The sequence below is a fragment of the Mauremys mutica genome, chromosome 1 (assembly GCF_020497125.1).
Source record: "Mauremys mutica isolate MM-2020 ecotype Southern chromosome 1, ASM2049712v1, whole genome shotgun sequence".
NCBI lineage: Eukaryota > Metazoa > Chordata > Testudines > Geoemydidae > Mauremys > Mauremys mutica.
Window position 1 is genome coordinate 165,023,218 of NC_059072.1, and position 26,760 is coordinate 165,049,977.

A 26,760-nucleotide genomic window follows, 5' to 3' on the forward strand; every position below is an offset into this window, starting at 1 on the left:
CCCCGCAGCAGGGACGCACCTCGGACTGTGCATATAAACAGGTTAAAAGTGCTTCACAACAGTGAAGCCGTTGTCAAGATGCTATTCTGTGCAGAGGATTGTAAGACAGCCCCTGTTCCTGATCTGAGGCCTGAATGCCATAGGGATATCCCACTCGAGAGCATTGAGGTGTGTGAAGAGGTTACCATAACTGAAAAGACAGAGGTCATGGCTGTGCTGCAAAGTCACTGGCAGGTATTATCAAGCAGGCCAGGCCTGACTCACAAAAGTTGCCTAAGATGAATACTGTGGGATCACAACCTGCACCCAGCAAAGCATCCCACAGAACTGGTCCATTGCGGCAGCAAGTTCACAAGGAGATGGCAAGCCTGCTGGACAGGGAATAGTGAGTCAAACAGTCCCTGGGATGAGGAGGTCGTTTTGCTGATGTTTACAGGGAGCTCCTCCCGAGTGTGGGGGGCAGAATGGGAGGAAGCATGAAGGGGCTTGTTTGAAGATTTAACCAGGGAGTGATGGGGGTTAGCATCATGAGCCATGTAACTGCCAACACTGTGTGCCCTTAGCCCAGGGGTGGGCAAACTGCCCTGTCTGCAGGCACTGCCTCTGAAGCTCCCATTGGCTGTGGTTCCCAGCCAATGGGAGCTGCAGGGGTGGTGTTTGGGGCAAGGAGAGCGTGTGGAGCCTCCTTGCTTTCCCTATGAATAGAAGGCAGATAGGGGATGTGCTGCTGCTCTGGAAGCCACACGGAGACATGGGACTCACGTTTTTGTCACTCCTATCTGGACTCTCTGCAATTGGTCCACATCTTTCCTGAAAAGTGGTGCCCAGAACTGGACACTAGACTCCAGTTGAGGCCTAATCAGCGCGGAGTAGGGCAGAAGAATCACTTCTTGTCTCTTGCTTACAACGCTCCTTCTCTTACCTCCATATTACAAGTGACAAACTGAGGCAAAGGGAGACTAAACCCAGGTTTTTTAAAGGTATTTAGGCCACATAAATCCCACTGATTTCAATGGGATTTAGGAACTGAAATCCCTTTAAAAAATCTGGCCATAAGTGATTTGCTCAAGGTCGCAAAGGAAGTCTGCAGTGGAGGCAGAACTTAAACTCAGACCCCTCAAGTCTTAGTCGAGTGCGATAACCTCTGGACCATCCTTCTTTTCTCCTGTGTCTATCTAATGACGTGCTTCTGTCTATCTAACCCCAGAGATAACCATGTCTCTGTCTATCTATCCCAACAGAAAAACATCCGTCTGTCTAGTGTCTACCTGTCTACCTATTTTTCCATAACTAAGCCAGGAGCTATGCTATTTATAATAAATCAATTAAAACCACAAACTAGGAATAAACTCTGATAAGTTCAATAACCAGCATTCTTCTGAAATCAGTAAGATTATGTTCACACTCGTTCACTGTATATTAACTTTGCTCTTCATTCATATCTCCTCAGTTAAGCAGCGGGAGCTGAATTAAAACTATGGGTGAAATCCTCGTGCCTGCTCTGGCTTCTTGCACAGCCTAAAACTGGAGTTCTTCAGTGGGGAAGCAGAGGCAGCAAGTGAGTTTGGAAAAGCTTCCCCCTCCAAAAGAAAGGACCCTAATGAATACCAAGTAAAACATCTCCCTCTCTCCCGTGCTCACATGCAGTATCTTATCATCCTGTACAACCTACAGCTACAAATCTCTATAATTTACCATGAGTGAATCGAGACAGTGGGAGGACCAGCCTGTCCTTATCAGAAGATAGTTCGTTAGCAGAGTCATGAAGCAGCTTCCTAGAGAATACCCACTGATCTCCACCTAAAGGGTCACAATGAATTGCAGGTCAAACAGCATCAAGAAAGATGGTTCCCTTGGAAGCTAGGTGAGTCCAGATGTTCCTATTCCTTCTCCCGCTTCAAACTAAGAAGAAAACTCAACTATGCAAGAGAGATTTCATTCTCTTATCGGTGTGTATCCACCCCGAACCCATGAGAGTTTCCATGGGGGCAGAGAATGGTGCACTGGGGAAGCCCATTCCATACTGTATTGTCTTTATTCACAATCTTCTCTCTCCAGGGCTGTTGACTGGGAATATTTCACCAGCACAAAACTTACTCTGGGAAATTTTAAATGAAAATGTTTGCTATTCAAATAAATGAAACACATTTTTAGAAAAAAAAAGAAAAAAACCTCCATTAAACAAGATTCTGTGAAACCAAGAGGTAATTTTAAACAGACTATTTTCACCTTGATTTGCACAGCGTATGACACCTTCTAACTCAGTACAGCAGAATGGACCAGACACTTGGTTGGTATAAATCACCGTAGCTCTGCTGATGCTGATGGATCTGTGACAACTGACGCCATGTGATGATCTATTCTGATATTCCCAAACTCTGACATGCAGCGTTCAGGATAGTTTAGGCAGTTGGTCCCATTTCACTGCAAGTTATTTTGTGAGAGAAAATGAAGACAACATTTTGGGGTCAAATGCATCAGCACTTTGAGAACAGAAAAGCAATCTTTTCTCTTGGTCGACAGAATGGATTTTGAAGCTTTCCTCAGGTATTAGAACTGAAAGAAAAATAGACCACTCATCTTAGTCTTTGCCCCGTAATGTTAAAACTTGTTGCAAGACAGATCTCTCTTACTTGAACTCAAATGGATTGTGTAAGGGGTAATTGGAGGTGGGGTTTATTTGTTCTGCCAACACAAGAGGACAGAATTCATAGAATAGCAAGGTTGGAAGGGAACTCAGGAGGTATCTAGTCCAACCCCCTGCTCAAAGCAGGACCCATCCCCAGACAGAATTTTACCTCCATTCCCTAGATAGCCTCCTCAAAGATTGAACTCACAATACTAGGTTTAGCAGGCCAATGCTCAAACCACTGAGCTAGCCCTCCTGAATCTCAGGTCAGGCACAAGTGGAGTGAGTGTGTCGTTAAAATACCAGCTGCGTCTCCCGGCAGCAGGAGGTAGACAGACACCAATATATGGTCTTCAAATATTGTGCAAGTTCTTAGACATGGTGATGCTTCTCTCTGTTTTTCCCTCTGTTTTATGCAGTTCATCTGTCTGAAAATCCCCCCTAGCAAGAAGCAAGTCCAATTACAAATACACTTAGAGGAGCATGGCAAGATTTTAATCAATATCTGCCAGGATTAGGCAGGGCCGCCCAGAGAATTCAGAGGGCCTGGGGCAAAGAAATTTTGGGGGCCCCTTCGATTTAAAAAAAAATTGCAGTACTATATTCTCCTGAGGGCCCTTGCGGGGCCCACGGCAAATTGCCCCACTTGCTCCCCACCACGGGCGGCCCTGGGAAAAATAAACCTTCCGCATCTCGGCACAAACCCAGTTTTGAGAAAACTTCTTTACAAGGTATCACTGGTTCTCAGCATCAGCTAGTGCTAAAAGGCACTAAAGCTCATTAAAAGGGTTGGACAAATATTTTCCGTCAAAACTTTTTCTGGATCGAAAACTAGGGGGTTTTAAAAAGCAGAAAAAAATCACGAGCAATATACGCTTTCCTTCAAAATTTGTTGTTTTTTTAATTGAAAAGCTTAAATTAGTCTGTCAAAACCTGAATATGGTTTGAGGTTTCAGAAGTGTGTGGCCAAATATTTGCTGCTTGCTGTGTTTGATTGTTTAAAGAAACAATAAAAAAATTCTGCTTAAAAAAAAATCCAAAACTTTTGAACCACCTCAGCTTGTGACCAAACGCCTGAGCCCATCCAGGCAGAGATTTTTCCAGGTTTCTGATACTCTGCTGGCTCCTTGACTCATATCTGTCTCCATAACTTTGGGTTCATTTATGTTAGAACATAAGAACAGCCATACTGGGTCAAACCAAAGGCCATCCTGCCCAGTATCCTGTCTACTGACAATGGCCAATGCCAAGTGCCCCAGAGGGAGTGAACCTATCAGGTAACGATCAAGTGATCTCGCTCCTGTCATCCATCTCCACTCTCTGAGAAAAAGAGGCTAGGGACACCATTCCTTACCCATCCTGGCTAATAGCCATTAATGGACTTAATCTCCATGCATTTAACTGTTTCCTAGAGACTAGCTCCATGCGGTCCCTCACAAACTGGAGACAGTTACTGTGTGTTTGCCTTTAGTATAGCTTATGTACATACTCCACGAACTGAGCATTTGAGCTTGTTCCAGAATCTGGGATGAGCCTATGTTGTCAAAACTGAAATGCTCAAAATAGCACATGCATGTGAATGGACACAGGTTGCTAAAATTAAATTAATCCAGGGGTTCTCAAACTGGAGGTCAGGACCCCTCAGGAGGTCACGAGGTTATTACTGGGGGTCGTGAGCTGTCAGCCTCCACCTCAAACCCCACTTTGCCTCCAGCATTTATAATAGTGTTAAATATATAAAAAAGTGTTTTCAATTTATAATGGGGGGGGTCGCACTTAGAGGTTTGCTATGTGAAAGGGTCACCAGGACAAAAGTTTGAGAACCATTGAATTAACCCCTCTGAAGCCTCAGGGAATGCAGGGGAGGGGGGTCTCCCTTGGTAGGGTTGGGAAGGATATTGCTCTTCTCATGTGATCCCTCCCCCAGTGGCTAATTTTAAATGAAGCTCCCTTCCCCTGACATGAATCTCCCTATGGCACTGAAATTACATGTAGACTATAACTTGGCATTGAGAAGTGAAAGGGATGGTAGCCCTAATGGAAAAGCTAACAGCTTGGCTCGTCTGCAAGCCTCAAACTGCTGAATGAGCTTTAGGGTAGAGAAGGCTGTGCCCTGCCCCAAACAGCCTGGCTCTGCCCCCTATCCGACCCCCACCCACTTCCTGCCCCCCCAACTGCCCCCCTCAGACTCCCTGACCCATCCTGCTCCTTGTCCCCTCACCGTCCCCCAGAGACCCCCCCAACCAGCACCCTGGGACCCCACCCCTGCTCCCCCCCACCCCTATCCACCCCCCCCCGCTGAGTCCTGACAGACCACCCCCCGGAACGCCCCCAATCCAACTCCTCCCCATTCCCTGCCCCCTGACCGCCCCCCCAACCTCTGCCCCCTCCCTGTGCCCTGACTGTCCCCAGGACTCCCTGCCCCTTAGCCAACCCCCCTGGCCCCAGCCTCTTACCCCCGGCTCCCTCCTCACCCGGAACCTCAGCGCGTCGCTGAACAGCTGCAGCGAGTCTCCGGCGGGGCCTGAGCTCCGCCCTGCTCAGAGCCGCGTGGGGAGGGGGCGGGGCTGCGAGCTCCCCGCCAAGCGGAGGGAGCTGAGCTCAGCCTGGAGCTCCCAGCCCCGGCCCCTCACCACACGGCTCTGAGCGGGGCGGGGCTCAGGGGCCCCGCTGGGGCCATGCTGCGGCACCGTCTGAGGACGCCGCTTGATGCGCTAAGGCTCCAGGAGAGGAGCAGAGGCGGGAGCCTCAGCTGTTCTCTTGGGGGCCCCTGTGGAGCCTGGGGCCCGGGGCAAATTGCCCCACTTGCCCCCCCCTCTGGGCGGCCCTGGGATTAGGGCTGTGGAGACGGTTTCTTTCAGAGCAGCAGGACTAGACGTCTGGATGTCGCACAGCCAAAGGGCAAGGAGCATTCTGCTGCTCAGCACTGAGCGAGAAGGAACATTTGCAGCAGCATGAGAGGGTCCAGGAGTCCAGTAAAAAGTCAGGCAATGCAGCTGCCCGTGCCCGTCCGATTCAGATCTCAATTGGGTGCTGTCAAGGGCCCTCAGCAAAGAGCCTGTCATGCCACATGCCATTTAGCTGAGCCCTGGCGGGATCCTTATCAGGCAGGATAACGAGGGAACAGGAAAGATCCTACCAATGTCCCTAAAGGCCAGGATGTGACCTCACATTAGATCAGGAGGACCAGTTTGGAGACGATAGCAGTGAAAACTCTGGAGAGGGGGATGTGCCTGGCCAGACACTGGAAGTCCAGGTGGTTATTGCAACTCTCTAACCCCTCCCTCCCATTGTTTTCTAGAGAAATTGGACTTTCAACACTGAGGATTTGGTAGGTTATGGCCAAATAATTTACTGTCCTGGATATTATGCCCTGCATTGCTGTGTGTCTGTGTCTGTGTCTGTGGGGTAGTGCAGATGCCACAACGTTTGTGTGGCCTCCTCTCACTTCCCCTCCCCTCCACCAGCCTCTGCTGGGCACAATCCCAAGTGGATGCAGAGCACTGGAGGGAAAGGTTTCGGAAAAGCCAGCTTTGCTGTTTATCCAAGAGTTCAGAGTATGGGCTGTACGGCTTGTGCTGAAGCCCATGGTCTGTAGCAAGTTCACAACTAGAAATCAGTGCCCCTCTGTCCGTTTCACCGCAGGCAGGCAGGTGGGGGTGGAGGGGTTCAAACACGGCTTGGATCAATGCTCTCCGTCCTAGCTCAGGCTTTGGTTGGTTTCCTTAGTTTCCCCCCAGTCCTGGTAGCTTGTTCTGGGAAGTTTCTCAGGCAGCAGGAATTCTCCATGGCCTTTCAGGAGAACTGGGAGTGCAAACCTGCTCGGGCCTCCATAATAGCCACGTCCCTACCAAATTCAGGGCTCACTTTGACTAATTTACAAAACCTCTCACCTTGAAATTGACCAACGTCACCATTTAAGATGTTTCCACCTGACATTTCCTGGTATTGTAACCATGGGGGTACCGACCAACCTGGGAGAATGGGGGAGTTCAGAGGTTGTTGTGGGGGGTCACAGCATTGTCACCCTCACTTGTGTGCAGCCTTCAGACCTGGGCTCCAAGGGCAGCAGCCAGCAACCTTGCTGAAGCTAGAGGAGGTTCCCAGATGTGCAGGTGGGGCCCTGCTGTTGGGAGCACCTCAGCTCCTACCTACTACTTGGGAGCACCTCGGCTCCTACCATTTTCGGGGCACCCAGAGAAGTGGACCCTTGAGCCCCAGAAGGAACTGCAAGGGAAGCCCCGAGCTCTCACTGTAGAGGCCGGGCAGAAGCCCCGAGCCCAGGCACCCAGAGCACCGGCAGGAGTTGGGAGGGGCATGAAAGTCCTGAGCCCAGTGCCCCAGCACTGGCTGCAGCCACAGGGGCCCAGAAGCTCTGAGTCCGGGCACCCAGAGACGTGACTGGAGCAGAAGCTGCCAAGGCCAAAGCCCTGAGCCCAACGCCGGGCTGATGCAGCGCACTCATTTATGCATTGCCGCTGCAGGTGCGTCTGATTAATTCACAACAGTGGAAATCTGAAACAAGTGAACTGAATTACATCAATGAAAATGAGGGCCAAATCAAGCCCAGGTTAATAAGCTATAGTGTCAATACAATCTCTTCATTCCAATAAAAGATACACAATGCTAACAAAATGCACAAACTATTTCAGTTCCACCTCCTACAAGTGCCATACTTTATCAGCTCTCCCGGATCAGTCCCGCTGCATTTTCAAATAATAACTTCTGAAAAACAGTACTGACACTCTTTCTAGCACTGACTAATCAGAGGGCACCTAAGTGTATGTCTACACTGCAATAAAACATTATTTCATTTTTTGTGTCATGTACTTATCCTTAAGATGAATAAAAAATTAGCTGAGTCAAAAAATCACTGCAGGATTTGCTCTGCAGGATCATTAGCAGATTTTTAGAGCTGAAATCTTTCCAAACACTCCTTAAAGCATTCAGATACTAAAGTGAGGAGTACAATATAAATGACAAGATGACCAAACAAAAGGAAAGTACACATGACTTTCCTCAAATGTGCAGGAGGATGCCAAAGGATCCGGATGATGGGGAAAATGTAGGAAATACAAATCTAGTTTTATTGACACACCATGTGACAAGTACTCAGACTTTCCATTTGTACTTCCCCATGAAAGAGGGCACTTGCAGGAGCACAGTGCCTTCTCGGGCCAATTTGAGGTATTGTTTCAGTACTACATTCACCACCTATTTCCTATAAGTCATTACCAGAAGTGAAGACTACAAGTAGGTCTGCCATGATAGTCTTATGTTCCCAGCCTGCCCTATTCTCCTGTTCCTCTGAGAGAGACTAGCTAGAACTGCTAGGAGCCAGCCTAATCTGCCACTGAAAGAAGATGGGAGATACAGCTCATCTCTCCATGGCCTCAGGCCCTAAACACTCATGCGTGTGGAATGGGCTTCTTGATCAACCACAGATGACTACTTCAAGACCACTTTCTTCCCCTCAGTGACAGTGTCCCTTTTCACACTGGGATTCTTAACAGGCAAACCTGGAACAAACTAAGCAAAATTGGCTTAGGGGAGTTAGCCTCATAAGCCTCAAAATGCCTGTACACCCAGTTACTCCTCTGAATAGCCCTCCCTATCTACACAAACAAAAACATAAAAACCATAATTGGGTGAAAAATTGACATTTTGTTATACACAATATTTCAACCATCAAACCTCTGAATAAAAATCTATAACAATCAAATTTTCAGCATCGGTTAGACTTTTATGGCTTTCAGACTGAAAACAATTAAAAGCTATGTGAAAAATCAGAGGCTTGCATTGAAACCATCTGTCAAACTGAACTATCCAAAGACACTTGTTCTATTGATGACTCCTCCATGTATGAAGAAACTGCTTTGTTAACTCTACTATTATAATCAGTGCATCAAGTGTTTGGGATTAGATTAAAAATTCATGGCAGTTCTCAAGTAACAGCAATGTGAATCCCTAGTACTGTCCTTGCGCTAGTGACTGTGTATTGTGAAAGCATCATAGGGAGAATGGCATGTCGACAAGAAACAGAGTCAAGAAGGAAAGGAACTATCAATATCTAACATTATAATTACCCAGATTGTTATGATGACTAACATTTGTAGAATATCTTTCATACCCAACACCCTTTACAGACAGCCACCTCTGAGGCAAAATGAGACAGTTATTTCCCAACACACAGTAACATTACACAACATCTTAGGACAGTGAGTGAGGACAAATACCATATCCAACTGAATTTGAATTTGGCCAGGACAGTGCAGGACACTGCAGTCACCTAGTCTTGGAAAATGTGCCATGAGATTTTTAATGACTGTGGAGGTCAAGAATTGGTCCCAACAGCACTGTGTCTCTAACACTATGCCAAGGTAGGGATTTAATATTGACTCAAAAGGAAACATGCCACTGATGCCCCAGTTGCAAGTAATGGAACTTGTTTGAAAATCCTGTTTAAAAATAGAGTGGTTCAAACAGTTCCTGCTAGGCTGGCAACACAGTGGTTTTACTTTGATTTTTCAGAGGCTAGAAATGTGTTTTACACTGCAATGCATCATTACAATTTGTGGCATTATATGTATTATTAATAATAATCTCCATGCTACAGAGCTATTTGTATAAAATAGCTACAGTGTATAATTAGTTATTTCAGTTACTACAGATCATAGACCTATCACAATCATTCAAGAGTCCATCCTTTTTATTTTTGGCCCAGATGATTTAAGCAAATGTGTCTGTTTGCAGCAGAGAAAAACTAACCAAGACAGACAGATGTTGGACATATCTGCATTAGCAATGAAACGAAAAAGCCTGAAAGGGACTTGGCAAATACTATAACCCAAGTGCTATTGAAATGTCCTGTAATTCATGCTCCAGTTAATATATATTTCCTATTAATGAAATTCAATCCTGATGGGAGCTGCCAACAACATATAAGTAGTGCATGAGTTTTTTACATTAAAATATAAATCCTTTGTATGCTGCACTTTAATTTAGAAGCTAGATTTCAATTCAAAATAAGATTTTTATAATAGTAGGATTTTTTTTTCTGGATGTAGCGTTAAAGGTGAACTACGTCGCTTTTAAAAGGTAAACACGTCAGAATCCAAATTAGTAATGGACTTCAAAATTACAAGTACATTCATTAAAACATATACACAGATTCATAAACAAAATACAGAAAAACCCCATTTACTTCAACCACATTAGCCCAAAATTCCCTGTTATAGGAACCTAGATTATGTCACACAATGTGAATCATTTACCAGCAACTGCCACAATTACTCATCCCTCCAATTATTTTATTATCCCCATAACATTCAGATGAAACGACATTTCATTTACAATAATTTTCTCCGTTATTTACCTGCTCTGTAAACAGTTGATGACAAGGAAACCAGATGCCCTGCACTGCTTTAAGCAGCTATGATGTCATCAACTCTGGCTAGGCAAATTTAGAAGCTTGCATTCAGCTTTTGGCAGGTGTCCCTCCTTTTTCTGTGTGTAATAAAAATATATAGATCCATATGCTTCCAAGTGCTGGCTATAGTTTAACATTACAAGATCGGGTTTTAAGCAGTCCTGGCGATGGCTGTGCAGCACTTTCCTTTGCAAGCAAGAATTATGGGTGGAATTCTTTTGGAGCATTATGCCACTTATTGGGTGGTGCCAGCATCTTTAAGGAAACGATTCAAAACATGATCAGTTCTCCCAGTAAACAAGTTGACTACAGGCCTCCATGAATGTAAGGTGACATTGTGCAGAAAAGGATATAATATCTGTATAGATAATCATAATGCCCCATGTGTGGTGGGCAAGGAAGCCAGATCCATATATAGGAAGGGTGGTCCTTGGGAGGTAAATTGGGAAAGGCACAAAGAACTGCAAATGCATCCTGGGCTGTTGTACAGATTATCCGGAGCCCTAGCAATAAGAAGTATTACTCAGACCTACCCAAACTGCTCAAATGCACTACAAACAATCCCAAGAATGGAGGAATTTTTGGATGAGGAAGGTATTTTGGAGAAAGAAAAGGTCTGTGGGGGGGAGGACTGGATAGGCAGAATAGGTATGGGAGTTGCAATACTAAATGCAGGCGATATAGAAAATCTGCAAAGGAAATTAGGTTATGCTACAAATATAGGAGACAATCTATGGGAGGTGGGCCAAAGGCAGGTACAATTCCTAAAAACCAGCACAGTCCTCACGGAACATTTAAAAATTGCTCTCCTTAATCTAATCTGCAATCCTAATTGAGGAAAAGGCTGTGCTTAATGAGACATGGGCCAGACAATGTGCTATGGTTGAATTAAATTTGTTAAGGGATGTTCCAGGTATAATTAGGAGCTTATTACATGGACACTGGCCAGTAGACTGCAATTCTTTCTATTCTGTAAAAGTGAACGTTAGTTCCTGAATAGATCCCAGGTGGTGGAACGTTACAATTTTAAATTGTGAATGGACCCAATGTGCTGGCCTTCAGTCCCTTGAATGGAACTTTCATAAATACCTATCCAATCATTAATATTGGCATTTTACATAATGAGTCGCTCATGTACCCTATGAAAGGTAATAAATGGGCAATACTGTAAAGGACGAGGCAGGAAGGCTTGGTAAAGCAGATTTCTCTGGATGTGTAGAGGATATTCAGGAGGAGTGGGTTTATCAGCCAGGGTAATTGCAATTGGTAAAAGGTGGGTGTGGGAACACGAGTAAGCACTGCCATCTGTCGGGCCCAAAACCATATTACACACTTAGGGAATGGAAAGGTCTGCTATCATCTAAACCAGTGTTTCCCAAACTTGGGACACCGTGTGTGTAGGGAAAGCCCCTGGCGGGCCGGGCCAGTTTGTTTACCTGCCCCGTCCGGAGATTCGGCCGATTGCGGCTCCCACTGGCCGCAGATTGCTGCTCCGGACCAATGGGAGGTGCTGGAAGCGGCGCAGGCCAAGGGACATACTAGCCGCCACTTCCTGCAGCCCCCATTGGCCTGGAGCAGCGAACCGCGGCCAGTGGGAGCCATGATCGGCTGAACCTGCGGACGTGGCAGGTAAACAAACTGGCCCGGCCTGCCAGGGGCTTTCCCTACACAAGCGGCATCCCACGTTTGGGAAACACTGATCTAAATAATACTAATAATGTGTCAAGTGTCACCTTGGTAGGGCACAGAAATGGTGTAAAGGTCTCAGAAGACACACAATGCAGCAACGTGTCATTAATCTTTTTATTACTGACCTTGGCACAAAAAGTGGGAATGTGCTAATAAAGTTTGTGGATGACACAAAGCTGAGAGGTATTGCCAATACAGAGAAGGACCGGGATATCATACAGGAAGATCTGGATGACCTTGTAAACTGGAGTAATAGTAATAGGATGAAATTTAATAGTGAAAAGTGCAAGGTCATGCATTTAGGGATTAACAACAAGAATTATTGTTATAAGCTGGGGAGGCATCAGTTGGAAGTAACAGAGAAGGAGAAGGACCTCGGAGTACTGGTTGATCACAGGATGACAATGAGCCGCCAATGGGATGTGGCCGTGAAAAAAAGCTAATGCAGTCTTGGGATGCATCAGGCGAGGTATTTCCAGTAGAGATAAGGAGGTGTTAGTACCGTTATACAAGGCACTGGTGAGACCTCATCTGGAATATTGTGTGCAGTTCTAGTCTCCCATGTTTAAGAAGGATGAATTCAAACTGGAACAGGTACAGAGAAGGGCTACTAGGATGATGGGAGGAATGGAAAACCTGTCTTATGAAAGGAGACTCAAAGAGCTTGGCTTGTTTAGCCTAACCAAAAGAAGGCTGAGGGGCGATATAATTGCTCTCTACAAATATATCAGAGGAATAAATACCAGGGAGGGAGAGGAATTATTTAAGCTCAGTACCAATGTGGACACAAGAACAAATGGATATAAACTGGACACTAGGAAGTTTAGACTTGAAATTAGACGAAGGTTTCTAACCATCAAAGGAGTGAAGTTCTGGAACAGCCTTCCAAGGGGATTAGTGGGGGCAAAAGACATATCTGGCTTCAAGACCAAGCTTGATAAGTTTATGGAGGAGATGGTATGATGGGATAGCCTAATTTTGGCAATTAATTGGTCTTTGACTATTAGTGGTAAAAATGCCTAATGGCTTGTGATGGGATGTTAGATGGGTTGGGATCTGAGTTACTACAGAGAATTCTTTCCTGGGTGTCTGGCTGGTGAGTCTTGCCACATGCTCAGGGTTTAGCTAATCGCCATATTTGGGGTCTGGAAGGAATTTTCCTCCAGGGCAGATTGGCAGAGGCCCTGGGAGTTTTTCGCCTTCCTCTGCAGGATGGGACACGGGTCACTTGCTGGAGGATTCTCTGCACTTTGAAGTCTTTAAACCATGATTTGAGACGTCATTGGCTCAGACACAGGTTTGATACAGGAGTGGGTGGGTAAGATTCTGAGGCCTGTGTTGTGCAGGAGGTCAGACTAGATGATCATAATGATCCCTTCTGACCTTAAAGTCTATGATTCTATGATTAAACAGTATAAAATTTGGAAATGAAAACTGGCAAATTATGCCCCACGTTATCGCTCAAAATATAACCTGGTCGGGGGAGATTTGTTTCATAATATAAAATTAGAGATTCCGCTATCAATGCATTGGAGAGCCTTGCTGAAGTCAGCGGAGGTTGTATGGGGCACTGCACAAGAAACAAGCAAGAAGTCACATATCCTCAGGTGAAGTATGGGTGAGGATGTGAACACTATCACAAAATTGGGAAAAGGCATTAGAACAGCAGGAGCCAAAAACTGGTGGAATGACTTAATGCATTCTAACATGGAAACTGGAATACAATACCTGATCCTGCAGCCGGTGATAATCATGTGTCTTATGCAAGGCTTAATTATAATCTGCGTGTTTTGCTTGATGGGGTGGTTGTGTGTATATCAACGCAAAATGTTCAGCAAGACATTGTGTGTTCTGGGCCTAACATCCCCAGGCCCGTGTATGGCACATTAATTGGCAACAATCTCTCATGCGGTGCAAGGGATGTGCAGGCATTCTTGAGATACGTAGGGCATGGATTTGGGTTGTGTATACAGAGGCCATCAATAGCAGCCTAGCCCGGCTGGTTGACATCTTACGGCCCAAGTCATGTTTTCCCCAGATGGCTGGTAGAGGGCCCACCACATAAAAGTTAATTGAGTGCAGAAACCATATCTAGTATTTCTTACATAGGCATGCCGCGACCACTAACACTGAACAATGTAAGGAGAGAGCTAGGAATAGCCATTGAACTGATGGTCATCTGGATCAAAGGACTCTCGCCATGGACTTATTCAGGCATGACAGAGGCAGGGCCGGCTCCAGGCACAAGCTCAGCAAGCAGGTGCTTGGGGTGGCACGTCGGGCTCTTCGGCGGCAATTCGGTGGCGGGTCCTTCAGTCCCTCTCAGAGGGAAGGACCTGCCGCCGAAGGAGACAGTGGTGCGGTGGAGCTGTCGCTGAAGCACCGCCAATCACGACTTTTTTTTTTCTCCTCCACCGCTTCGGGTGGCAAAAAGCCCAGAGCCGGCCCTGGACAAAGGAGCAAGACAGTTGGTGGTGCTACTGTAATAATGGACATTCTGTATGGAAGTATTGGACAAGAATGGTAGTACACAGATGGCATCTTGTACCACAAAGCCCACAGATTTTGCAGGAATATTAATATGCACCAAGCAGAGGGTGTTTTTCTGGAGACACCCTGAACCGAAAGAAAGGGACAAGTACCTAATAGAGGGTGGAAACATGGGTGCATGTAAAACAAGAAAAGGAGGGGATATGTAGGATATAATATGTAGAATGTATATTTTAAGTGCTGGGACATGTGAAAAGATGCCAGCTTGTCTGGCAAGGAAAGAGAACAGCCAGGTAAAAAACTGAGCCAGCAACCTGATCAGGTAAACAACTAGGTCAGCAAACTAATCTTACTGCTAGGCTGAAAAAGCGTTTATGGCAATATATAATGAATAACTTTGCAACATTGTATTTAAGGCGAGCACCTGAATGAATGTGGAGAAACACTTGCATTTAACCCTATATTGTGCCATTTCGGTGGACTGATCACTCACTGAAGCAGCAAATAAATGACATACTTCTTCAGCTCAAAAGTCTGTCTGTGAAACTGTGCATTCTGCGTGGCAGGAAAGAACCAGGTCTGCACTATAAACTTACGCTGGTATAACTATGTCACTCAGGAGTGTGAAAAATCCACACCCCTGAGTGATGCAGTTATACTGACCTAACCCGTGGTGTAGACAGCACTATGTTAACGTAGCTACTGCCTCTCATGGAGGTGGATTAACTATGCTGAGGCCTGGTTTACACTACGAGGTTAGGTTGAATTTAGCCACGTTAGGTTGATTTTATAATGAATGTGTCTACACACCCAAACTGTTCTGCTGACCAAAAGGGCCCTTAAAATCGACTGCTGTACTCCTCCCTGACAAGGGAAGTAGCACTAAAAATCAACCTTCCTGGGTCAAATTTAGGGTAGTGTAGACGCAGCACTATGCAATTCGGTTGTATTGGTCTCTGGGAGCTATCCCAGAATGCTCCAATGTGACTGCTCTGGACAGCACTTTCAACTCCGATGCTCTAGCCAGGTACACAGGAAAAGCCCCGGGGCAACTTTTGAATTTCTTTTCCTGTTTGGTCAGCATGGCGAGCTCAGCAGAACAGGTGACCATGCAGTCCCAGAATTACAAACGAGCTCCAGCATGGAGTGACCGGGAGCCCTTGGATCTGATTGCTGTATGGGGAAAAGAATCTGTGCAGGCAGAACTCCAATCCAGCAGAAGAAATGCTAATATATATGCCAAAATCTCACAGGGCATGGTGGAGAGACACTACAGCAGTGATGCACAGCAGTGCTGCGTGAAACTTAAGGAGCTCAGGCAAACCTACCAAAAGACAAAGGAGGCAAACGGCCGCGCCAGGTCAGAGCCCCAGACATGCCGCTTCTATGATCAGCTACATGCCATTCGGGGGGGGGGGAGGGACCCTATCACTATCCCACCACTGTCCATGGACAGCTGGAACGGGGGAGCCTAACGCAACACAGATGTGGATGAGCAAGAGGAGGAGGAGGAGAACGCACAGCAGGCAAGCGGAGAATCCGTTCTCCCCGGCAGCCAGGACCTTTTCCTCACCAATACCCTCTCAGGGCGAATTGTTCCCGGACCATGATGGTGGGGAAGGCACCTCTGGTGAGTGCACATTGGTAACGATGCTTCAGGGGTTTAAAGCAATTGTGTTTAATGTTTGATTTTCCCTGAACAATTGGGATGCATTCGCGGCCAGTACAGCTACTGGAGAAGTCTGTTAATGTGTCTGGGGATGGAGTGGGAATCCTCCAGGATATCTCCATGAAGTTCTCCTGGACGTACTCTGACAGGTATTTTGCAGAAGGTTTCTGGGGAGGGCTGCCTTATTTCATCCTCCATGGTAGGACACTTTACCATGCCAAGCCAGTAGCAAGTGGTCTGGAATCATTGCAGCACAAAGCATGGCAGCGAATGGTCCTGGGTTTTGGTCGCATTCATGCAACATTCCGTCTTTATCTTTCTGTGTCAGCCTCAGGAGAGTGATATCATTCATGGTCACCTGCTTGAAATAGGGGAAGTTTTGTAAGGGAACAGTAATCCCCTCTGTTTGGTGATTCCCAACACATTAGACACCGGGCTTGCTGGGCTGTTTGCACTTGGCTAAAAGGGATCATCCCAGAGAATAGCCACGCTGTGGGGAAGGGGTGTGCCGCACATCCACCCCAAAACCCCAGCCTCTCCTCTTAAACGGCAACCGCAGCCACTCCTTTTAAACGGCAAACACAACTGGCATTGGTTACTATGGGAAAGGAGGGTGCTGCAGTTTGAAACCATTTCCACATGTTATGAACGTGGAAGAAGCCTTTGACTTACCATGGCTGTCTGCAAACCAAATTCTGTTGCCCAGCCATGTGTGTTGTGTCACCATACTGGCAGGCGCTTAATATAAAAGGCAACATGCGACTTTGTACCTAAAACACACGTGCTGTCTGCTGTGGATTGTTTGATTCACTGTGAAAGAGGCTCCCTTTTATTCTTAGAAATGTATCTTCTGTAAAGTGAACTCTCCCTTTTTCCCTACTGCAGCTGCAAATGTTTCTATGCTCCTTGTATCATCTCCGTTCCTGAAGTTATTGCAGACTAGAAGGCAAAAAAACCGCACTCACGATGACATGTTTTCCAAGCTCATGCAATCCTCCCACACTGATAGGGCACAGCTGAATGCATGGAGGCATTCGGTGGCAGAGGCCAGGAAAGGATACAGTAAGCGTGATCAGAACACGTAGGAGGAGATGCTGAGGCTAATGGGGATGAAAATGGACATGATCAGGCGTCTGGTGGAACTGCAGGCAAGCCAACAAGAGCACAGACCGCCACTGCATCCATTGTATAACTGCCTGCCCTCCTCGCCAAGTTCCATATCCGCCTCACCCAGACGCCCAAGAACGCAGGGGTGGGGGGTAGGCTCTGGGCACCCTGCCACTTAACTCCAGAGGATGGCCCAAGCAACAGAATGCTGTCATTCAAACAGCTTTGATTTGTAGTGTGGCTACAATAAGCAATGTGGCCTTGTCCTTCCCACCTCCCCCATCCCACCCTGTTATCAAACCCTTTGTACACATGGGCTTCCTTTTACTAGTCAGCGTTGCCAGTGATCTCAAGTTTTTTTTTTAATAAATAAAGAATGCATGGATTCAGAACAATAGAGACTTTATTTCCTGTGCCAGCTGTGGTCCAACGCGGGAGGGGGATTGACTTACAAGGAAGTACAGTCACCAAAGAGGGCAGCTTTGCATCAAGGACAAACACACACAACTGTCACACCATAGCCTGGCCAGTCATGAAACTTTTTCAAAGCCTCTCTGATGCACAGCATGCCTCGGTGTGCTCTTCTAATTGCCCTGGTATCTGGCTGTTCAAAATTGGCCACCGGGCGATCTTCCTCAACCTCCCACCCTGCCATAAAGGTCTCCCCCTTACTCTCACAGATATTATGGAGCACACAGCAAGCAGCAATAACAATGGGAATATTGTTTTCGCTGAGCTCTAACCTACTCAGCAAACTGTGCCAGTGCCCTTTTAAACACCCAAAAGCACATTCTACCACCATTCTGCACTTGCTCAGGCTATAGTTGAACTGCTCCTTAGCACTGTCCAGGCTGCCTGTGAATGGATTCATGAGCCATGGGAGCAAGGGGTAGGCTGGGTCCCCGAGGATAACTACTGGCATTTCAACATCCCCAATGGTAATTTTCCGATCTGGAAAGAAAGTCCCTGCTTGCAGCTTTCCGAACAGCCCAGAGTTCCAAAAGATGCGAGCATCATGCACCTTTCCCAACCATCCCACACTGATGTCGGTGAAACGTCCCTTGTGATCCATTGAGAAGTACCCCTTGTGGTTTATGTACTGTTTGGCAAGGTGGTCCAGTGCCAAGATAGGGAGATGCGTTCCATCTATCACCCCACCACAGTTAGGGAACCCCATTGCAGCAAAGCCATCTACTATGCCCTCCACATTTCCCAGAGTCACTACCCTTGATAACAGAAGGGTATTGATTGCCCTGGCTACTTGGATCACAGCAGCCCCCACGGTAGATTTGCCCACTCTGAATTGATTCCCAACTGACCAGTAGCTGTCTGGCATTGCAAGCTTCCACAGAGCTATTGCCGCTCGCTTCTCAACTGTCAGGGCAGCTCTCATCTTGGCATTCCTGCGCTTCAGGGCAGGGGAAAGCACGTCACAAAGTTCCATGAAAGTGCCCTTATGCATGCGAAAGTTTCGCAGCCACTGGGAATCGTCCCACACCTGCAACACTATGCAGTCCCACCAGTCTGTGCTTGTTTGCCGGGCCCAGAATCGGTATTCCACTGTTTCAACATGCCCCACTGCCGCCATGATGTCCCAATTGCCACATCCCATGCTTTCAGGAATGTCTGTGTCCATGTCCTCATCACAATCGTCCTCGTGCTGGCGGCTCCTAGCTAGGCTCTAAACATACTGCAGGATAATGCACAAGGTGCTTGCAATGCTCACAAAAGTAGTGTACAGCTGAGCGGGCTCCATGCTTGCTGTGCTATGGCGTCTGAAGGATAACCCAGGAAAAAAGGTGTGAAATGATTGTTTGCCGTTGCTTCCAAGGAGGGAGAGGAGACTGACGACATGTACCCAAAACCACATGCGACAATGTTTTTGCCCCATCAGGCATTGGGAGCTTAACCCAGAATTCCAATGGGCAGCAGGGACTGTGGGATAGCTACCCACAGTGCACCACTTCGTGAGTCGATGCTAGCCACAGTATTGAGGACGCACTCCGCCGAACTACTGTGCTTAGTGGGGACATACACGATCGACTGTATAAAATCGGTTGCTAAAGATCGACTTCTATCAAATCGACCTAATTTCATAATGTAGACACGCCCTGAGAGGAGACGATCTCCTGTCGGCATAGAAGCATCTTCTCTGATCCTCTACAATGGCTCATCTGCATTGGTGCAGCTGCGCCACTACAGCATTTTAAGCAATGACCCATCCGTAAGCTCCTAAGTGCCTAAATCACTTTTGAAAATGCGACTTAGATGCTCTCAAAAATTGTACCCTAAATCTCTCTTAGCCTCAACTTCCCCATTTCTACAATAAGGCTAATGGCTATTTCACAAGGTGCTGGGAGGATTAGTTAGTTAATGTATGTAAAGGGCTCTGAAGATCAATGTTAATTTCTTTTGTTTTTTTAATTTTGGGGCATTTATAAATCAGTATAAAATAGCAAGCACAGAAACTCATGTTAAGTAAAGGAATATTAGTTTTAATTTCATATGCACTTTCACAATGAACCCCCCCACCCCACCTCCATAATCATCCATGTACTCCACAGCAAACTTGATCTAAATTCTGCAGCAAAGTTCCCTAGATTCTGCGACAGACTGGAAATTCTATTTACATTTTTAAAAACTGAGGTTTATAAGTGAACTAACCATGAAAATGATACAATTAAGCAGTCTCAGTATTTATTTGTAGATTACATTAAATTAAGTTTATCCTGCCCCGTATTTTCAAATTGTCTGATTTTCTATTGACAATGCCTTAGAAGTTGTCTGGTAAGAAGTTGGAGGTCTTGGCGACTGTGTAGGAGAGACAGCTGGAGCTTTTGGCACAGGGGTAGAGTAGGAGACAATTTGGGATTGTGGCCTAATCATGTTAGTTAAATGTTTCTGCTGAAGTGATCAGCAGTGAAATAGTTAATGCTGACATTTAAATGGTCATGTTTACGTTTTAGTCCTATTTCTTCTTTTCTTCAGAGTCTAAACTTTAGCTTTTCTATCACAAGGTCCATGCTCCCCACGGACCTGTAAAATCTAAATCACCACACTGCTGTCCTCTTACTCCAGCCTTGCAGGAAACGGTCTTCAGCTAAACAGCAGCACAGAAGGTTTAAATGCATTCAATGAGGGTTGAACTCTACCCAACCCCATTCACTTAAGTGAGAGACTCTCCCACCCCTAACATCCAGGGTATGCTCCCAGGGGAACAAATCTCAAGGTCCTCACTCAGGCACTGATGCAGCAAAGCTCTTAGGACCAAAATTTTAAAGACACCTAACTCCCACTGAAATCAATGTGAGTTAAGCCCCTAAATACCTTTAAATTTTGACCCTTAAGCTTGCATGTAACTTCAAGCACACGAATAGTCCCACTGATTTCAGTGAGAATACCCAATGCCTAAGTGCTTTGTTGGATCAGGACATCAGTTTTTACTCATGGAAAGCTCCCAGTGAAGTCAATAGGAGTTCTGCCTGAGTAAGGACTTAGTAAAAACTGAGTAAGGACCTTGAGGTTTGGCCCAGTAATTGTGTTCAATACCATCTAGTTTGTAGTTCTAAAATTACTAAGATTTCTCTTACTGATGCTCATCTCAGACCTTGATGGATAGTCACTAAGGGAAAATTTACTTCTATGTAATTCATATGCTAATAAGACCATAAACCAAGCCAAGCTGATCAGATTGTATATGTTTCGGGTTATGAAAACACATCACCCTGCTCGTAACACTTTTGTGTTTACCAAATCCATACCATGACTGAAATGTCTCCACCGCTAGGAGGACAGTGTGAAAGGTCCATGCTCCCCACATCCCTTGCTCAAAGGTGCACCTGTATGTTTATTCAGAAAGCTATGTAATTTGGGTTATCTCTGAAAGTACGTTTTCTTTTTTCTGAGTTTTAAGTGAATTGCAGTTATGATAAAACCTGCCAACACTATCACCGCACCAGAAACCGTGTAGGCAATTCCCAGGAAGAGGTTACTCCCTCCACTCCATGTGATGGTTGAGAGAACCACCTGCTTTTTCCCTTTGAATTTGGTAACAGGGAAATCTGATTAGGCGACGTTAAAGTTTAATTAACAATCAGGATGAAATGTACAGTAAGGTGTGTTAAAAAAATACTCTTCAAAGTACACAAGGGGGTGATTTTTGCATTTGTTGTAAAAGTCTTTTATAGTGCTTTTAACTATTCTGTATCCCCTTGCCTCTTGTTACCAGTGGCTGCACAACCCTCAAAATGGCTGGGTGAGGGTAAGAAACTCACACACATCATGTGCATCTACAGTCTTAGCAAAATTATTGAAATACATTCGATTCTTTAATAATATGATGTCAGATTCATCCTCATACAGCTATGTACTGCACTGAAGCTGCATCATAATATTTAAAGGCAGCCTGCAAAAATTACTGGGAAATTAGCTTTTTGGGTGCTATTGTACTGAAGAACCTTTTAGCACTTTCCTTGACAATCCAGTCTCTGACATGAGGACACTCCACATAATGTTCTTGTTGCATCCCCACCTCTCAATTCTGAGTCACGTGTATTCATCTAAGGCCTTGTCTACATGGGAGAGTTTTACCATTTATGCCAAAATAGTTATTCAGATATAACCCCATGTGTGGATATTTTTATTCAGTTTAATTTAAAACCCTTCACAAGCAACATAAGCCAGTGGCTCTAAAACATCTAGCCCAGTGGTTCTCAACCAGAGGTACGTGTACCCCTGGGGGTACGCAGAGGTCTTCCAGAGGATACATCGACTCATCTAGATATTTTCCTAGTCTTACAACAGGCTGCATAAAAAGCACTAGCGAAGTCAGTACCAACTCAAATTTCATATAGACGAGGACTTGTTTATACTGCTCTATATACTCTACACTGAAATGTAAGTACAGTATTTATATTCCAATTGATTTAGTTTAGAATTATATGGTAAATATGAGAAAGGGAGCAATTTTGTAGTAATACTGTGCTCTGACATTTTTGTATGTTTATGTCTAATTTTGTAAGCACATAGTTTTTCAGTAAGGTGAAACTCGGGAGTACACAAGACAAATCAGACTCCTGAAAGGGGCACAGTCATCTGGAAAGACTGACAGCCACTGCTATCAGCTGAGCTAGAAAATAGCCATCTTGTAGTAGAATAAGGGACATCTACATTGCAGCCAGGGATGTTAACGGCAGCTCGTGTAACCGTCCCTGTGCTAGCTGTACTCTAGCTAGCTCACTAAAAACAAAAGGGAAGATGCCGTGGCACAGTCTTCAGCATGGGCTCCACAAGCCTGCCTGACTCCCATGATATGTACTTGCTAATGTAGCCCATGCTGAAGCCTGCCCCACAGCCTCCTCGCTTCTGTTTTCAGTGAGCTAGCTATAGTGCCACTAATGCAGATATGTCTACACAAGCTGCCATTCACACCCTTGACTGCAGTGTAGACATGCCCTAAGTGTGTCCACACAGGAGGGGATAGCAGTATAACTATATCAGTATAAATTCACCCCTCAGGTTATGCTGTGTGGATACAATCTAAGCCTTTTTAATTCCCCAGCAGCTGTACCAAAGCTGGCACTGCCAGGCTTTGCTTCCAGCCAAAGTTCAGACAAGCAGTTGCCTCAGAAGTTAGATCTAGTGTCACATGGCCTGATATAGGGCATTTAAGAGATATGTCTTTACTGCACCAGCACTGGCTGCAGGAAATCCAGGGATTCCCCCCAAACTAGATCTCCCTCAGGTTTTATGCTGTATTACTGGCAAGCCACCATACTAGCAGGCATCTCTTTTTTTTACCCGCTTAAAAATTAAGGAGTACCTTGGACATGATGAAAGGATACTGTAGGTAATGTGGAAGGTGTAATTCCCTGCTGGGAGGCCATCAGCAAACTGGTTGGTGTGGCTGAGATGACGGTAAAGGTTTCTGAATGTGGGAAAGGCTGACACCCTCATCCAGATGATAAAGTCATCGTTTATATAACCATTGTTCCTTTCATCCTCCTCATCCAGTAAATAAGCTGGTTTCTGCCAGTAAGGAGGCCTTGTTGTTCCTGGGGAGGAAGATGGAGAATAGGGATGAGCTATCAATGTCTAGAACGCTACTAAGACGGGTAGTTAAATTATTTAATCCTTCTGGGTTTCTGATGTTCAACCAAGAATACAGGTCAGACAGAGGTTCTGTCCAATATTCACAAGACACAGAGCAAATCACACTTTCCCTCCAAAGATCTCAGATCACCTCTCAGACATTAATGAACTGAACCTCACAACATCCCTGTGGTAAAAAGTATTATCCTCATTTTATAGATGGGGAAACCAGAGCAGGAGAGGCAAAGCTACTTGTACAGGAATAGTACCTCACTCTAATTATAAGACAACTTTCCCTCTGCATGTAATTGTTCACCTTTATTTTTCATTTTTATGCATCGATTCCTTTCTGTATACCAACAAAATGCACTAAAAGAGCAGTAAACATATGCATCCTATTTGTCGTTCATTTGAAAATCTTTCTACAATATTTAGAAGAATATCGATACTACTTAGATTGTTACTTCTTAAGGGACAGGGACTGTTTTCTTGTTCTGTGTTTGCACAGGACCTAGCACCATGGAGTCCTGGGTCCATGACTGGGGCTACTATAGTCTACTACAATACAAACTAATAGTAATAACAAAACAGTGCTAATGAATATATATTTAAAGCTGGAACAAGTAGGTGATTCCACTTGGTTAACTCCTTTTGCCCAAGACCTTTAGTGGGTGAGGATGGTGAGGAAAGTAGTGGGGCTTCACTCTCCTGACCTTCTAGAACGTCTTTTTCTCTTCATAACATCATAGTCTCCTCCCTACATGTGGCCTATTTCCCCATTGAAAAGTTGGAGGTGGTCTTGTGAGGTTGCTCTCACAGTGCTTCCCCTGGATAAGTTACCTGTCATCGAGAAGAATACATAGACCCATCTCCTGGAGATTGTACCTGTCTCAGGAGACTTCCACAAACAGAAGAAAGACTTTTATAGTAAGGCATGGCAGTGGAATCATTCTTACCTGCAAATGCAGAAGAGAGATTATATGATGTTGGATTCCGAAATTTCACATTTTTATCTGACCACCAACTATTTCCATTCTTCAGCAATGGGACTTCGATAGCAGTGGATGAGTTAAGATAGTAAAAAAGTTGAATAGAATCTGCAGGGAGATCCAAAGTAATACATGTTATTAACAGTCTACAACTTCCAGCAGTCACTCCAGTAGTCAACCTGACCAAGTGAAACCTTAAAGAGAGAGAGAGAGAGAGAGAGTCCTGTGAACAAACAAAGAAAAGACCGGGACAGGGTTTTATCATTACTGCATTATGTACACCAGAGGTCAGCAACCTTTCAGAAATGGGGTGCCGAGTCTTAATTTATTCACTCTAATTTATTCGCGTGCCGGTAATACATTTTAATGTTTTTAGAAAGTCTCTTTCTATACGTCTATAATATATAACTAAACTATTGTTGTATGTAAAGTAAATAAGGTTTTTTAAATGTTTAAGAAGCTTCATTTAAAATGAAATTAAAAGGCAGAGCCCCCTCGAACCAGTGGCCAAGACCCAGGCAGTGTAAATGCCACTGAAAAACAGCTCGCGTGCCGCCTTTGGCACCCATGCCATAGGTTGCCTACCCCTGATGTAAACATTCTGTGTGCCTCACAAGTAAAGGACCATTTAAATTTCCTAAGTAAAAGCACCCTTGGAAGTTGTAAAAGCTGACCATATCCCTACTGGAAATTCTCCTTGTGTCACCATGACAGAATATCCACAGCTGTATTTCATTGACATGCCTTGATTCCTCTGTGATCAAATTCTTTGTATTGTATGACCTGAAGCTGGTGGGGGTTTTTTTTGTTTTTTTTTTTGTTTTTTTTTGAGGAGCTAGAGAAAGAATGCTAGTTACAATCTCTGAGAAGGCTTACTCTCCTATTTACCCCTGCCTTGGATTTTGTTAGGTAGTATAACTGAAGTGAATGTGATCCTACTTGCTGGGGTTTGAAGTCTCCGCTTGCATTTCTGAAGCAGGTTCTATAATATGCAAAAATCAAATGTCAAAGATATATGAAGAAGATTCGTTAACTGAAGCTGCTATAGGCTGAAGAGCCTTTGTAACTTATCACCAGCAATTTCCTTTAATCATCTTTTCCAACATCCAAACAGAAACTAAGGGAAAGTGTACTAGAGTCATGCACCACCCCTTCATTTTCATGGAACAGAATGTGCATCTTTGTCTACATTGAGAAAATATGGAAAGAAATAATGTGACAAGTAGCTACAACCTTAAACTGGTTTATTTTTTTTAAACTTGAAAACTGTAGTTCTTTATTAATTAGCTTGTCAGCTTCTGAGAACAATGTCAGGATAGCTTTCTCCCTGTAAAATCCTGGGGGAGACAAGGGACAGGTAGTTTTTACCTCACTGTATTTTTTGAGGAAAACTCCAGATGGGGGGTTTAGTGTTGACCTCAGCTAGCAACATCGAGGTAAAAACTACCTCTGCCTTGTCTCCACCCGGATTTTACAGGGAGAAAGTTATCTTGCTGTATAAATGCCCTCCCCCCTTTTTTTTTTTTGCAGTAAAGTTATAACCCAGGGAGTCAATGTCTTGAAGAAACATTTTGATTTGTCTTCATGAGAGTGAGGCTGTGTCTACACACTGAAGTTGTGAGAAGCAGAGAAGCTATATTGGCATAGCTGCATCCATGCTAGAGTTGCTGTATCAGTATAACTATATTGGTTAAAAAAAGATTAGATTCTCTAATCAATGTAGTTGTGCTTGTACAAAAGCCATTGATGTGCAGAGCTGGCCTTATGTTGGTTTAAAACTGGTTATAGCAGTTTAGCTTACACATGTAAATTGACTGACAAGTTAAATCACTATAAGTCAGGATTATTAAGCCAATATAAGTATGTCCATAGAGGGGTTTGCATCAGTTTAGAAACACAACTTTAGTTAAGACAGTGCAACTGTTTGTGTAGACCAAGCCTAGATCAGATTCTCCATTTCAAGAATGTGCCACACACTTTTAAGCCAGTCACCCTAAGAAAGCGGAAGCTGAGTTTTCCAGGCCCACCCAATAGCCTGTTGTAAAGCTAGGATCAAGTCTGTAGATTACAGTCTTCCTCTTTTTCTAGGATACTCAGTTCCACAATCCTGTAACTGGATCATGGGGGTGGACCCCTGCACTCACATGGAGTCTCACCGAGTTTAGTAATGTAAGTGGAGTCATTGCAGTGCAGCTTGTAGGGAGCCATATCCATTTTGGCCACACTGTCAAACGGTTTAACATCCATATATGAGAGAGACAGACAGACAGAGATGCAAGGATCAGACATGCAGAGAACATGCAAGGATCAGCACTTAGATGGGGCTCTGTGAGGTCTCAGGGGCACAGAGATATTTAAATTGGTTACATCTGTGCAGGTGAATAAATCAGATTAGGAAGGTACTTACCATTGAACATACTGTTGGCGATGGCGCCGCATGGAGCCATTGGAGTTCCGTTTGGATAGGTTGTGAAAGGCTCACAATTGCTGTTCTGAATCTGAACCCAAGGTCAAAGGACAATTAGAAATGTCTTTTCCTGATCAACATTTGTTTGGTCAATCTTTTACTCTTATTTCCCTCTTTAAAAAAAATGAACAAACCGGAAAAAAAAACCCCAAAAAAGAAAACCACCAAACATCTAAGAGTGCTAGGAGTTGCCAGTGCTTT

The 26,760-nt window shown here is 44.9% G+C and overlaps 1 protein-coding gene across 3 annotated transcripts in view; it reads right to left on the reverse strand.

The window, feature by feature from the left end:
• Nucleotides 1–26,760, reverse strand: part of LOC123361673 (cell cycle control protein 50C-like) — a 34,166-nt gene that overhangs the window by 921 nt on the left and 6,485 nt on the right. Inside the window, exons 4-7 of one of the 3 annotated variants that reach the window (XM_045001736.1) lie at nt 26,500–26,590; nt 24,060–24,200; nt 22,835–23,066; nt 18,445–18,788 (exon numbers count right to left, since the gene is read on the reverse strand). In XM_045001736.1, the coding sequence (XP_044857671.1) occupies nt 18,695–18,788; nt 22,835–23,066; nt 24,060–24,200; nt 26,500–26,590 (558 nt within the window). In that variant the 3' untranslated portion in view covers nt 18,445–18,694. Of the gene's footprint in view, nt 1–18,444; nt 18,789–19,415; nt 21,075–22,834; nt 23,067–24,059; nt 24,201–26,499; nt 26,591–26,760 lie in introns of those variants that run through there. The other 2 variants (XM_045001735.1, XM_045001738.1) reach the window with 2 other exon arrangements.